At 43.2% G+C, this 17,024-nt stretch overlaps 1 protein-coding gene across 1 annotated transcript; it reads left to right on the forward strand.

The window, feature by feature from the left end:
• Positions 1-5,320: 5,320 nt before the first annotated feature.
• LOC306735393 (cadherin-7-like) lies at positions 5,321-16,865 on the forward strand (the record flags this gene model as incomplete). Its single annotated transcript, XM_079216853.1, is given in 8 exon segments — positions 5,321-5,528; positions 6,176-6,363; positions 7,309-7,559; positions 7,640-7,776; positions 8,107-8,228; positions 9,208-9,304; positions 16,394-16,720; positions 16,723-16,865. Coding segments are annotated over 8 exon segments (1,473 nt in total).
• Positions 16,866-17,024: the final 159 nt, after the last annotated feature.

Below are 17,024 nucleotides of genomic sequence, written 5' to 3' on the forward strand. Positions count from 1 at the left end.
AAGGTATCCAGAAACTCGTTCTGGAGCTGGACTGTTCAAAGCTGTCCCCGAAAGTAAACAGCCTCAAGAACAAACTGCTTACTTAATAGAATGGAACCTTGCAAAATACATTGTTCTGTCACTGTTCAAACTCTCATCTGTGATTAAGTTCAACTCGTTCAATGCTTGAGTTTATTTATTTTTTTAAGGATCCCAGTGAGAAGTGTAGTTTGCCTCTTCAACTGAGTTTTATTGCTGCAGGTGGTTGTTCAATATATAAACCATCCTCATTTGAGGAGACTGCCATGTTATTTGATGCACAAGCAGCTGTTTGTGTATAGTGTTTCAACTGTGTACACCAGGATTGCAAATTGTGTGTTTTTATTGAGGAGTTTGCACATGAAGAATTTTAGATAAATGTAACAAATTTGCACAAATAAATGTTTACCTGCAGTACTTTGTACGTATGATGATCTGTTGGCTTAACTTACGTTTACTGTGACAAAGATGGCATAGTATTGAGTGAATTAGACATAGAAAAAGTATGGCAACAAAGTGACAAGTAATATTATTGAATAGATTTAATGTAATATATGTAATGTCATTCAGTAAATCCAACTCAATTTCACCCAGATAATTAATATATATGACTCAATTTTACCCAAATATTCAGTAAATATAAATCAATTTCACCCAAATATTCAATGAATGTAAATAACTTTTTATGATATTCTTAGTAAACATAAATCATTTTCCTTGTAAAATTGATTTGTATTTACTAAATATTTTTGGTCTATATAACTCATAATTTGGCGCTCTTTTGCTAAATCCAACACATTTTAATTATGTTTAGATTTAATTAATCTATTCAATCATTTTTATTAATTATATTAATTGTCACTTTGTTGACATAATTTTATTAAGTTACCATTGGTCACATTTTTTAGGGTGTAGTTCAAACACAAACTACTGTAATGTATTTTTTTAATTAACAGAACAAAAAGCAAATGATTATCACAGAGATTTGTGTTTCAGACATTTTGGCCATAATTGGACTGAATAATAATTCATCACTAATCACTAACCTGCAGTAACTGATGTCACCACTAGATGTCGGTGTAACAGATTATCCGTGTGTAGCTTAGAATGTGTAATGTGGCTTGTGTCCTGCAGGTGGGGCTCGTTCACACTGACGTGTTTTACATCTGACAAGGAAATATCATCAGATGTTAATTAGAGCAGAAACCACACACACATAATTTACACACACACATATTACACACACACATTATATTACAAAGACACACATTATATTACAAATACACACATTATATTACAATAATATAATTATATTACAATGTGTGTGTCTTTGTAATATATGTGTGTGTGTGTAAATAATGTGTGCGTGTCTTTGTAATATGATATGTGTGTTTGTAATATAATATGTGTCTTTGTAATATAATATGTGTGTCTTTGTAATATAATGTGTGTGTTTTTGTAATATAATGTGTGTGTCTTTGTAATATAATGTGTGTGTCTTTGTAATATAATGTGTGTGTTTTTGTAATATAATGTGTGTGTCTTTGTATTTGTGTAATATAGTGTGTGTGTGTATGTGTGTAATATAATTTGTGTGTATGTGAGTGTAATATAATGTGTGTGTGTCTTTGTAATATAATGTGTGTTTGTTTTTGTAATGTGTGTGTATGTGTGTGGAATATAATATTCATATCTATTTAATAAATCAGTGTCAAATCACTTGAAACCAATGATGTGTTTTGTTAGCTTAAAAAAAGCCGTTATTTTCATGCCAAAAGCTCAGCTTTATATTGACAATATTGGCGTACCTTGCATAACTGCATGAACCCTTATGACAATACAATTCTGTACATTTTTGGTCATTACATTTTACTCTGATGACTTCACTGAATGCAACAGCAGGGCTGCATAGTCTGGACAGTAGCTGCCGGTAGTCCGCCTCAGGCAGACTAATGGTCATCAGTCATGGTGGAACGGTGTTTGGATTTAATACTTTTCATGTGGGAAAAGGCTGACTCACATAAATAAACTCTGACAGACACTTGTCAAGCTGCTCTGTCAAGTTGCTCTGTCAACGGCTTCCGCTGCGTCTCCAGCTCTGACGCCAGGTTTTGGAAGTCCCTTTAAATCATGGCGCAGCAGCTTGGAGGACAGATGTTGCATTTTCCGTTTGAAAGCATTAACTGATCTAGTGCTGCAACAACGAAGCGATAAAATCGATAAAAATCGATTAGCAAAAGTGTTGGCAACGAATTTCATTATCGATTCGTTGTGTCGCGCGATTATTACGGCAGTCATAAAGTCGCGGAGAAAAGAAAAAGAGCGGCACAGAGCAACTGGCTGCCAGCGTGTCTGAGATTGGAGTGAGAGACTGAGAAACGCTGAAGTCGTGATCTTAGCAAAAATGGAACATCTTGGATGTGACGTGTCGAGTCTTGGCCAACCAGCATTAAGATGTCTGCAGCGGCTTCATTTCCCTCAAACGTGTTGTTAATGGAAGCTAGTCAGCTTGCTATCACGTTAGCTAACGTGTTGGGTTGTGTATTGTCGTTAAAGTTCCGTTATGTTCCGTTACAGTTCAGTCTTGTTTGTAAAAAACCGTAACGTGATGAAACATGCCGTCACGCCCCGGTCTGGTTCAGTTCACGCTGTCACTCGTTAACGTTAAATTGGCTCACCAGAGGATCTGGCTGCAGGTTGTTTTTTTACTCAAAGTAGACTGAATCAAATCACGTAGTTGGGCTTAGCCAACAACGTCATTTCGTGGTCGTAAGAGGCCCAGAATGAAATAGTTTAAGGAAGAGGACTCTATATGCAGAGCAGCTTGATGCAGAGCTGAGATGAGGTGCAGCTGAGCCTGAAGGTTTCGGTCCCAACAGACGTGAGAGGAGCAGTACAGCTTCCCTCTGTCCCAGTGTTTCATACATATTGATAAAGCAGGGCATGCTAAAGCAGCCTCTGCTCAAAGGAGATCAATTACAGTAAAAAGGCAGATGTAAAGCATACATGTGTATGTTTTTAGTGTTAGTCCATTTTAATCTAATTTGTTTAATTAACAGCTCAGGGATGTTCAAGGAGCAACCTGTTTGTGCTTTCTGAACAAGTTTTGCACTGTGAATTTGCACTGTCACTTCTGTTTTTGAACAAAGGGTTGGAAATTAATGTTTTTTTGCTTTTTTATCCGATTCATCGATTAATCGAAAAAATAATCAACCGATTAATCGATTATTAAAATAATCGTTAGTTGCAGCCCTAAACTGATCTGATCATATCAACCACGGTTTGTCTTTCCCTTGCAGCTCTAAATTAAGCTCATTCAACAGATTGGTTAAAAATGCCAAGACTAGCAGCCACTGATGGTCATTTAGTTGGCTGTATTCTGCATGTTTAACAACATGGAGACACTCCTTTATCTCCGGACAGAGCTCTACAAGCCGTCTCACATCAGTGTGTAGAACAGCCGTCTTTGTTGCCACATCTGTGATCTCTTTCATGTTTAGCATTGTAGCGCATAATGCTTGTTGGTGTATTATGCAGTGGCAATTAAGGAAGTCGGGGAAAACATCGTCCTCCGTGCACATAACAATAAATCCATTCAAGCGACCGATCATTGCAGGCGCACACACTGTTAATAAAAAGTGTGTTAATACACACTTTTTACATTACGATCAACGTATTGGGCACCCCTGCTCTCTGATCCTGTATCTGATCCTCTATCTGATCCTCTCTCTAAATGTGGTGAAGCCTGACCGGAGTGGCTTAAAAAGTGGTTGGAGGCAGACATGAGACGCTAGGTTGCAAAACAAAAAGGTGTTTATTTATCCAAAATGGCTCTGCTGACCGTGAACTCAACATTATATACAAACAATGTAAATGAACAAATCAAACACAACTTCACCGACACACAGTTACACCATGATGGTCTCCTTCTTCCCCCGAACAGCCACAGGCAGAAGGTTTAAATACCGTCTCCAATCAGAAGGAGGACTCTACCTTGCACCCAGTGTAGGTGAAACTATTAACTTCCCGACACATTCTACGGCCCAAAAGCTCCCCTTTCAACCTTAACTTCAGGTAGCACACGTTTATACAGTTACGCAACATATTGCCATTCCACACATGCCTACCATCACATTAAACCTTAAATACATACTTTCCCTAATCCACCAGATGATAGCTTAGCATCATCCTCCTGTCTCCAACCACCTCCACCAGATGATAGTTTAGCATCATCCTACTGTCTCCCACCACCTCCACCAGGTGATAGCTTAGCATCAGCCTCCTGTCTCCCACCACCTCCACCAGGTGATAGCTTAGCATCAACCTCCTGTCTCCCACCACCTCCACCAGATGATAGCTTAGCATCATCATCTTGTCTCCCACCACCTCCACCAGATGATAGCTTAGCATCATCCTTCTGTCTCCCACCACCTCCACCAGGTGATAGCTTAGCATCAGCCTCCTGTCTCCCACTACCTCCACCAGGTGATAGCTTAGCATCCACCTCCTGTCTCCCACCACCTCCACCAGGTGATAGCTTAGCATCAACCTCCTGTCTCCCACCACCTCCACAGAATCCAGTGGACACCCCAGCACGCTGCTGGCCTTCTTTAACAGCTTGTTTAGTCTCCTCCTCTCCACTCTAGCTCTGAATATTCCGTGCCATACACACCCATTATAAACTCTGAAAGGATCCTAAAATGTTACTGAAACTGAAAATTGTGCTAGCTTTAAAAAAATGCCCAATTGGGCAAATAAACTCCAGACTTCTGTTAACGGTTTAAACTTTCAATAATTTCTCTACGTTAAAGTATGGCGAATCACTATGAGCACAAAGATGATTTTTTTTTGTTATCACTTCGCGCCAAAAATCCCATTCAAATTCGCGCTTTTTGGGGAAAACGGCCGGGCGAATCTCCAGGAAAAGTCATAGCACACGATTCCTGATGCAAGCCGCATGTTTTTATGTATTTTGATGTGCTGGCAACGCTGCGGGAGGAGATACTCGGCAAAGTTGTGTGGGACTATGATTATGATTAAGCCTGCCGCTTACTGCACACTGCGGCTTACTTATTGCGCATCGCCACACCGAATTCTAAACAGGTTTAGGGTCAGTCTCCTCTACTCTTAATCATCCTTGTATTTTACCTAACGGTATCATCAGTTAGAGGTCACATGATGTATAAAATATATATATATATGCATATATATATATATATATATATATGTATATATATATATATATACATATATATATATATATATTATACACACACATATAGAAAGAGAGAGAAATATAGATATGAAACATTTACTGAACCTGAGTCTCATCTCATCTGCAGGTGTGGTGCATACCGCTCTACCCGACATGGACCGCGAGACGCGGGATCTCTACTTGTTGATCCTTCAGGCCAAAGACATGAACGGTCAGATCGGGGGTCTGTCAGGAACCACTTCTGTCACGGTGATGCTGACTGACGTCAACGGCAACCCACCTCGCTTCCCCCGCAGTGAGTCTGACCTTCACCTATGACACCATAGAAACACGGACAGGTGACATCACGTTGACTTCCTGTGGACGGGTCAATTACATTTTATAATTCATTTGTTTAGCCCAAATTCACAAATCACAAATTTTAGTCTCCCTCCTCCCCTCCAACCCGAGTCCTGGTCACTGTCCTGTGTTTCCCCCATCAAGTGCTGCTCGATCTGGGATGCTAAGATGGAGCCAGGTCTCTGTAAAGATGTGGGCTCAACACTCCCCGACCTCCCGCCGGCGGCTTAGGCGTCATCTTACTGTCATGCTCACGAACACCAGAACCACCAGCAGGAGGCTGGGTAGTGGACTAGCTTCAGGTCCTAGCCGGGTCAGTTTAGGTCTCCTTACTCCCCGAAGGTCTGGCTGGGTAGTGGACTAGCTTCAGGTCCTAGCCGGGTCAGCTTAGGTCTCCTCCCTCTCAGCTACCGGCCGCAGCAGGTTCATAACAAACATAGTATAACTACAACACTGTCCATTAATATGATAGAAATGAGTCATATATTTTTTGGAAATGGTAGCAGTAATACTAGTGCCTTTTGTGTATACCTGTGTGCATACCTGTGTGTATACCTGTGTGCATACCTGTATGTATACCTATGTATAACCGTGTCCCTACAGAGAGCTACCAGTTCAGTGTTCCAGAGTCGGTTCTGGTTTCTACAGTGGTCGCTACGATTAAAGCTCTGGATCTGGATATTGGTCCAAACGCTGAGATGGACTACAGGATCCTGGAAGGAGACGGACTGGGAACCTTCAGGATCATCACTGATCCAAACACACAGGAAGGACTGGTCACACTGCACAAGGTACTGGTCAGTTCCCTGTAAGGACTGGTCACACTACTGAAGGTACTGGTCAGTTCCCAGGAAGGACTGGTCACACTGCACAAGGTACTGGCCAGTTCCGAATAAGGAATGGTCACACTACTGAAGGTACTGGTCAGTTCCCCCAGTAAGGACTGATCACACTACTGAAGGTACAGGTCAGTTCCCAGTAAGGACTGGTCACACTACTGAAGGTACTGGTATATTGGGAGAAGGTCCTGGTTTCCATTTGAGAAGTTACCTGTTTCCTGATAGAAAGTAATGGTTTTCTTTTAGGAGGTACTAGCCACATTATACTGGATTCCTTGCAGAATATAGTAGATGTTGTGGCAATACTGGTTGTCTTGCAACAGGTACTGGTTATATTGCAACAGGTACTGGTTGTCTAGTAGGAGGTACTGGTTGTCTTTTAGCAGGTACTGGTTTTCATGTAGCAGTACTGGTTTTCTTGTAGGAAGTACTGGTCTTCTTGTTGGAGGTACTGTGTTCCTTAGGAGAAAGTATAAGCCACAAACGCTACTGTTTCCTTGTAGCAGGTACTGGGCATGTTGCAGAGGTGACTGGTCACAAGTTTCTTAATGGAGTTCACAGAAATGTCTGCTGGAGGAAGATATTCTCGTTGTAGTTTGTTTTTCATTTCGTTCACTTCCCGGAGCAGTTTTAAGAAGTGACCCTTTTAGTCTGAACTCTCTGCACATGGTGTGTCTTCTGAGTTCTCTCCTGCATCAGCACTGTTGGTTTTAAATGTAGATGCATGTCATGCATGTAAACCAAACTCCTTTGTACACTGGCTAAGAATCTTCAGAGATATTTCACGTTTAAATCAGACTGTTTTCCCTCCACACGTTGAGATGGTCAAGATGTCAAGACAATCAGCCTGAAAAAAGAAAGCATAATTATTTCCCTTCCTCTCTCTCCTCCCTCTAGACTCTGGATTTTGAGACCAAGTCTAGCTTCACACTGTGCGTTAAGGTGTCCAATCATTACGTGGACACTCGCTTCCTGTCGATGAGTCCGTTCAGCGACGTGGTGGCGGTCCGACTGCTGGTTGAGAACACGGACGAGCCTCCGGTCTTCTCTCCGGTCAATCGGATGGTGATCTCAGAGGCGGCCGCTGTGGTAACCGATGTGGGATCAGTTTCAGCTGACGATCCCGACACCACCAACAGCCCCGTCACGTATGAAGCATCAACACTTTGACACGGAGCCTGAGCTGATTTCTGAACGGTGGTCAATATTTAACGCTGTGTGTCTGCAGGTACTATATCGACAGGAAGTTAGATGTGGAGCGTCACTTTAATATTGACAGCAGTTCAGGTGTCATCACGACTGCCAGACCTCTGGACCGAGAGGTCCTCGCTCTGCACAACATCAGCATCTTCGCCACGGAGAGCTGTAAGTCTTAATGTTAAGCTAAGCTAGCTGTTCCCCCCTGGTTCCATGCTTCATGCTAAGCTAAGAAATATGTTCCCCTGGGTCCAGCCTTCATGCTAAGCTAGCTGTTCCCCCTGGTTACAGTCTGCATGCTAAGCTAAACTATTTGTTCCCCTGTGGTTCCAGTCTTCATGCTAAGCTAAGCTAGCTGTTCCCCCTGGTCCCAGTTGTCATGCTAAACTAGCTGTTCCCCTCTGGTTCCAGTCTTCATGCTAAGTTAAGCTAATCAGTTACTAGTTGTACTAGCTGTGTATGTGGACTACCTGACAGGTGTGTCTCTGTGTGTCTCAGTGGATCGGTCTCAGGTGGAGAAAACTATGGTTCTGGTCTCTGTGACAGACGTTAATGACAACGCTCCGAGCTTTGGCGTCGAGTATGAAACATTTGTCTGTGAGAACTCCAAACCTGGGCAGGTAGGAATCTACACCTGGTTTGTTACCACCTGGACCTTTTTACTGTAGTGTTTATAATTTGTGACTAACCTCTAACCCCTAACCCTTTACTGCAGTGTTTATAACTTGTAACTAACCATAACCTCTTACCTTTTACTGCAGTGTTTATAACTTGTGACTAACCCTAACCCTGGCAGTGACTGGGGGTTCAATATCTCGCTCATGCAGACTGAGCAGGGGATCCTCCTCCCCCGATTCCTCCAGTTCCTTCAGTTTGCATATATAGATACCACAATAAAATACACAGACATAAGTAATGGCTCCTACATATATAGTACAGAGTAGAATATCATATTTTTGACTTCATCTGAATCTGTTTTAATTACATATATAAATACAGTTTCTCAGAGACAGAGTTTCAGCTCTGGTAATTGTATTATTATTATTGATCTGTATATTTCTGATACCTTTTCGCTCTCGGCTGTTGATATTTTAGGTGAATGTATGTTTTTATGACGTTGGATGCCTCAAAGTACACAGAACAGAGCTGTGAACAAACTCCAATTGTTAAAATGTCACCGTACTTTCGTATTAACTTACGGTTAACCTGACACTTATCATCGGAAGTAAATGTTGCTGCAGATGTTTGACTGCCTCAGTGTCTTTGAGCTGTTGACCTTCAGAGTTATTTTTGTTGAAAGTATTGGATCATTGCTGAAATCTGTTTCTGATCTTCATCCAAATGTTCCATCACTGTTCAACTAATCTGATCCAGGCAGAATCATCCATTAATTCATTCTTATCGTTCGTTCATCTGGGACATCCCTCTCCCCAACAACGTTTTCCAGCGCTTCCTGAGGACCCCGAGACATTCCCCAACCAGATCAGACTCTGCCTTACCGAATATGTAACGGAATGTTTTTATCAATGAAGTAACAATGTCCGTCGCGTTGGCGGACTGGAGACCTTGGAGCTGAGAGTCCCTGTCACTTGGTGATAGTGGGTGGGGAACCCCCGTTCAGAGGGTCTGGTGAATCCAGTCTCCAGTCTGGCAGCAGAGTTCAGCTTTCAGAACGAAATAAAAACCATCACGAGAGGTTGTGTGTCCAAGGTTGAACACAGTTTAAGTCTGAGTCCAAACTCCCTACGGAGGAAGATCCTTTCAGCTGCTTCTATCCCAGATCTCATTCTGCCGGTCTCTACCCAAAGCTCATGAGCACAGCTGAGGCTTGAACCTAGATGGACTGGTGGATTCAGAGCTTTTCACCACAATGTCTTTATCACCTCCTTCAGAGCCTCCTGTCTGTTTTACAATCCACAATTGTATCCTCATAATCCACCATTTTCCAGCAGGGAACCATAATCTCAGACTTGGAGGTTCTGACCCTCTGACTGCTTCACAGTTGGCTGCAAACTCCCCCGGTGTGAGTTGAAGGTCATGAGATGATGACGCAATATAATCACATCATCTGACCAGAATCCAGCATGACCAGAGTCATCAGGCTCCTTCGTAATGAGACTAATAACCAACAATCCATCAGAATTAGAATCAGCTTTATTGGCCATGTGTGTTTATACATACATGGAATTGGACTCTGGTTTCACGTTGCTCTCATCATACATAAATACATATTATATACAGTAAACAAGATACATATAAAAGAGACATTAGAGACATCAGAGTATCAGATGGAGGAGTCTGGTTGTTCATCAGAGTGACAACAGTGGAAAGAAGCTGTTTCTGGGTCTGGTGGTTTGGAGGTGTACAAGTCCAGGATGGAGGGCAGGCTGGAACCAGTAGTTCTCTCTGCAGACCGGTATGATGGAAGCTTTTCCTGTAGATCTGTTAAAAAGGAATGAAGTCTCTGAATCAAAGTTATCTCAAGTCCGTTTATTCCTGCAGGAAGGAAAAGTCTGTCACTGCTACTAGCGCAGCCTGTGACACAGAATTCAAAGAAACAACAGTCATCAGCTCACTTATAACACAATCAGGTCTCCGCCTCCAAACCCCCCAATGAAGGAGACCAGAGTAGCTGAGTCTGTTCGAGAAACATGAACCCCCACAGTTCCCATCAACAGAACTTACATTCCCTTTGTCCTGACGATCAACACCTTATCTGTTTACGACCCCTACATATACAAGTGAAGGTAGATCAACAAGCTCTCTGATCCCAGTACATCTGCTTCTCCCGCCCATTTGGTACTTCATCTCTGAGGGTCATTTAAAGTTCAATTTAGGCTCTATTAAACCCACAACATTACAACACTATATTTTCCCATTACACCGGACCGTTGTAGTCTGACTCCTGTTTGGTGATCCAGACCATAGTGATGGAGGAACATAGAACAGATGATAGAAGAACATAGAACAGATGATAGAAGAACAGAGAACAGAGGATAGAAGAACAGAGAACAGAGGATAGAAGAACAGAGAACAGAAGATAGAAGAACAGATGATAGAAGAACAGAGGATAGAAGAACAGAGGATAGAAGAACAGAGGATAGAAGAACAGAGAACAGAAGATAGAAGAACAGAGAACAGAAGATAGAAGAACAGAGGATAGAAGAACAGAGAACAGAAGATAGAAGAACAGAGAACAGAGGATAGAAGAACAGAAGATAGAAGAACAGAGAACAGAGGATAGAAGAACAGAGGATAGAAGAACAGCGAACAGAGGATAGAAGAACAGAGAACAGAGGATAGAAGAACAGAGGATAGAAGAACAGAGGATAGAAGAACAGAAGATAGAAGAACAGAGAACAGGATAGAAGAACAGAGAACAGAAGATAGAAGAACAGAGAACAGAGGATAGAAGAACAGCGAACAGAGGATAGAAGAACAGAGAACAGATGATAGAAGAACAGAGAACAGAAGATAGAAGAACAGAGGATAGAAGAACAGAGAACAGAGGATAGAAGAACAGAGAACAGATGATAGAAGAACAGAGAACAGATGATAGAAGAACAGATGATAAAAGAACAGATGATAGAAGAACAGAGAACAGATGATAGAAGAACAGAGAACATATGATAAAAGAACAGAGAACAGATGATAAAAGAACAGAGAACATATGATAGAAGAACAGATGATAGAAGAACAGAGAACAGATGATAGAAGAACAGAGAACAAACTGGACGATAGAAGAGTAGAACATGATCAGCAGCTCCTGAGGCAGGTTCTACTTCCTTTTCCGGATGCTGTATCTAGCCTAGAATATTAAAATTACACACTAAATTAGGATTTTCTACTTAACGTGGCGTTTGTTGTTAAAACTTAGAGACAATCAGTACTCACTTTCTCCTAAATCTGATGATGAAAGCTCCAAACAGTCAAGAAAGAATGCACAAACATTACTGACAGCACCCACATACATTACTGACAGCACCCACAAACATTACTGACAGCACCCACATACATTACTGACAGCACCCACAAACATTACTGACAGCACCTACAAACATTACTGACAGCACCCACATACATTACTGACAGCACCCACATACAATACTGACAGCACCCACATACAATACTCACAGCACCCACATACATTACTGACAGCACCCACATACAATACTCACAGCACCCACATACAATACTCACAGCACCCACATACAATACTGACAGCACCCACATACAATACTGACATCACCCACATACAATACTGACAGCACCCACATACAATACTGACAGCACCCACATACATTACTGACAGCACCCACATACATTACTGACAGCACCCACATACATTACTGACAGCACCCACATACAATACTGACAGCACCCACATACAATACTGACAGCACCCACATACAATACTGACAGCACCCACATACATTACTGACAGCACCCACATACATTACTGACAGCACCCACATACATTACTGACAGCACCCACATACATTACTGACAGCACCCACATACACTACTGACATCACCCACATACACTACTGACATCACCCACATACATTACTGACAGCACCCACATACATCACTGACATCACCCACATACAATACTGACAGCACCCACATACAATACTGACAGCACCCACATACATTACTGACAGCACCCACATACATCACTGATAGCACCCACATACAATACTGACAGCACCCACATACAATACTGACAGCACCCACATACAATACTGACAGCACCCACATACATTACTGACAGCACCCACATACATTACTGATAGCACCCACATACAATACTGACAGCACCCACATACATTACTGACAGCACCCACATACATTACTGACAGCACCCACATACAATACTGACAGCACCCACATACATTACTGACAGCACCCACATACAATACTGACAGCACCCACATACAATACTGACATCACCCACATACAATACTGACAGCACCCACATACATTACTGACAGCACCCACATACATTACTGACAGCACCCACATACATTACTGACAGCACCCACATACAATACTGACAGCACCCACATACATTACTGACAGCACCCACATACATTACTGACAGCACCCACATACATTACTGACAGCACCCACATACATTACTGACAGCACCCACATACAATACTGACATCACCCACATACAATACTGATAGCACCCACATACATTACTGACAGCACCCACATACATTACTGACAGCACCCACATACATTACTGACAGCACCCACATACATTACTGACATCACCCACATACATTACTGACAGCACCCACATACATTACTGACAGCACCCACATACATTACTGATAGCACCCACATACATTACTGATAGCACCCACATACAATACTGACAGCACCCACATACAATACTGACAGCACCCACATACATTACTGACATCACCCACATACATTACTGACATCACCCACATACATTACTGACAGCACCCACATACATTACTGACATCACCCACATACATTACTGACAGCACCCACATACAATACTGACAGCACCCACATACATTACTGACAGCACCCACATACATTACTGACATCACCCACATACATTACTGACAGCACCCACATACATTACTGACAGCACCCACATACATTACTGATAGCACCCACATACATTACTGATAGCACCCACATACAATACTGACAGCACCCACATACATTACTGACAGCACCCACATACATTACTGACAGCACCCACATACATCACTGATAGCACCCACATACATTACTGACAGCACCCACATACAATACTGACATCACCCACATACAATACTGACAGCACCCACATACATTACTGACAGCACCCACATACATTACTGACAGCACCCACATACAATACTGACAGCACCCACATACATTACTGACAGCACCCACATACAATACTGACATCACCCACATACATTACTGACAGCACCCACATACAATACTGACATCACCCACATACAATACTGACAGCACCCACATACATTACTGACAGCACCCACATACATTACTGACAGCACCCACATACATTACTGACAGCACCCACATACAATACTGACAGCACCCACATACATTACTGACAGCACCCACATACAATACTGACATCACCCACATACATTACTGACAGCACCCACATACAATACTGACATCACCCACATACAATACTGATAGCACCCACATACATTACTGACAGCACCCACATACATTACTGACAGCACCCACATACATTACTGACAGCACCCACATACATTACTGACATCACCCACATACATTACTGACAGCACCCACATACATTACTGACAGCACCCACATACATTACTGATAGCACCCACATACATTACTGATAGCACCCACATACAATACTGACAGCACCCACATACAATACTGACAGCACCCACATACATTACTGACAGCACCCACATACATCACTGATAGCACCCACATATAATACTGACTGATAGCACCCACATACAATACTGACAGCACCCACATACATTACTGACAGCACCCACATACATTACTGACATCACCCACATACAATACTGACAGCACCCACATACATTACTGACAGCACCCACATACATTACTGATAGCACCCACATACAATACTGACAGCACCCACATACATTACTGACAGCACCCACATACATCACTGATAGCACCCACATACATTACTGACAGCACCCACATACATTACTGACAGCACCCACATACAATACTGACAGCACCCACATACATTACTGACAGCACCCACATACATTACTGACAGCACCCACATACAATACTGACAGCACCCACATACATTACTGACAGCACCCACATACAATACTGACAGCACCCACATACATCACTGATAGCACCCACATACATTACTGATAGCACCCACATACAATACTGACATCACCCACATACATTACTGACAGCACCCACATACAATACTGACATCACCCACATACAATACTGACAGCACCCACATACATTACTGACATCACCCACATACAATACTGACATCACCCACATACAATACTGACATCACCCACATACATTACTGACAGCACCCACATACATTACTGACAGCACCCACATACATTACTGACAGCACCCACATACAATACTGACAGCACCCACATACATTACTGACAGCACCCACATACAATACTGACAGCACCCACATACATCACTGATAGCACCCACATACAATACTGACAGCACCCACATACATTACTGACAGCACCCACATACATTACTGACATCACCCACATACAATACTGACAGCACCCACATACATTACTGACAGCACCCACATACATTACTGATAGCACCCACATACATTACTGACAGCACCCACATACATTACTGACAGCACCCACATACATTACTGACAGCACCCACATACATTACTGACAGCACCCACATACATTACTGATAGCACCCACATACATTACTGATAGCACCCACATACAATACTGACAGCACCCACATACAATACTGACATCACCCACATACAATACTGACAGCACCCACATACATTACTGATAGCACCCACATACAATACTGACATCACCCACATACAATACTGACAGCACCCACATACATTACTGACAGCACCCACATACATTACTGACAGCACCCACATACATTACTGACATCACCCACATACAATACTGACAGCACCCACATACAATACTGACAGCACCCACATACATTACTGACAGCACCCACATACAATACTGACAGCACCCACATACATTACTGACAGCACCCACATACAATACTGACATCACCCACATACATTACTGACAGCACCCACATACATTACTGATAGCACCCACATACATTACTGATAGCACCCACATACAATACTGACAGCACCCACATACAATACTGACAGCACCCACATACATTACTGACATCACCCACATACAATACTGACAGCACCCACATACATTACTGACATCACCCACATACAATACTGACAGCACCCACATACATTACTGACAGCACCCACATACATTACTGATAGCACCCACATACATTACTGATAGCACCCACATACAATACTGACAGCACCCACATACAATACTGACAGCACCCACATACATTACTGACAGCACCCACATACATCACTGATAGCACCCACATACAATACTGACAGCACCCACATACATTACTGACAGCACCCACATACATTACTGACAGCACCCACATACATTACTGACATCACCCACATACAATACTGACAGCACCCACATACATTACTGACATCACCCACATACATTACTGACAGCACCCACATACATTACTGACAGCACCCACATACAATACTGACAGCACCCACGGGCGACTCTGGCTCAGTGGTGAGCAGGGTCGTCCTTCAATCAGAGAATCGGCAGTTCGATCCCCGGCTCCGCTAGCCCACGTGGATGTGTCTTACAGACACTTGACCCTAAAGACCCTTAACCCTAAAGACACTGAACCCTACATGTCTCCCATAGCTGTTCTACGGTGTATGGATGTTGATAATGATGTGGCTCCTTCATGGTAGCTCCTCTCATCAGTGTGTGAATGGGTGAATGATGTCATGTAGTGTTAAAGCGCTTTGAGTGATTGGAAGAATAGAAAAGCGCTGTACTGGTCCATTTACCACCTACATTACTAACAGCACCCACCTACATTACTGATAGCACCCACATATGTACTACCACCAACCTGCAGGCACCTTTCGATTCACTCCACTCTTTCCTGTCTCTAGGCGTTGTCATGGTGACGGTTGCTGTGAGACGCAGGAGGAGGGAGCCAATGGGTGAAGAGGAGCAAGGGATTTGTGAGAACACGGTCCGTTATGACGATGAAGGAGGAGGGGAGGAGGACACCAAGGCCTTCGACATGGTCGCTCTGAGACTCCTCCACAAAGACCGTCTCCCCAGAACCCCGGGCCCGATGGACCAGAACCGGGTCCAGGAGTTCATCAGGGGCCGCCTGCTGGAGGCGGATCTGGACCTGACGGTGCCCCCCTACGACTCTCTGCAGACCTACGCCTTTGAGGGCAGCGGTTCGGCCGCCGAGTCGCTCAGCTCGTTGACTCCCTAGAGTCCGAGCAGAACTACGACTCCCTGAAGGCGTGGGGGCAGAGCTTCAGGGAGCTTGCAGACCTCTATGGACACGAGTGTTGGCCTCGTAGCGATGGATCAGGATCACAATCCATCTCAGGCCAGCAGTTCTAAAGCGCTGTCCTTATTACCCAGCATGCATTGCTGTGGTTTTGGTGAGTTCAAGACGTGACCCAGAGGATCCTCGTCTGTCCCATCAGACACAGAATCAGTAAAGCAACGCACCTCACAGCCATCGGAAACATCAGCTGTTTAATGGTGATGACCAACACA

Source organism: Taurulus bubalis (genome assembly GCF_910589615.1).
Source record: "Taurulus bubalis genome assembly, chromosome: 4".
Lineage (NCBI taxonomy): Eukaryota > Metazoa > Chordata > Actinopteri > Perciformes > Cottidae > Taurulus > Taurulus bubalis.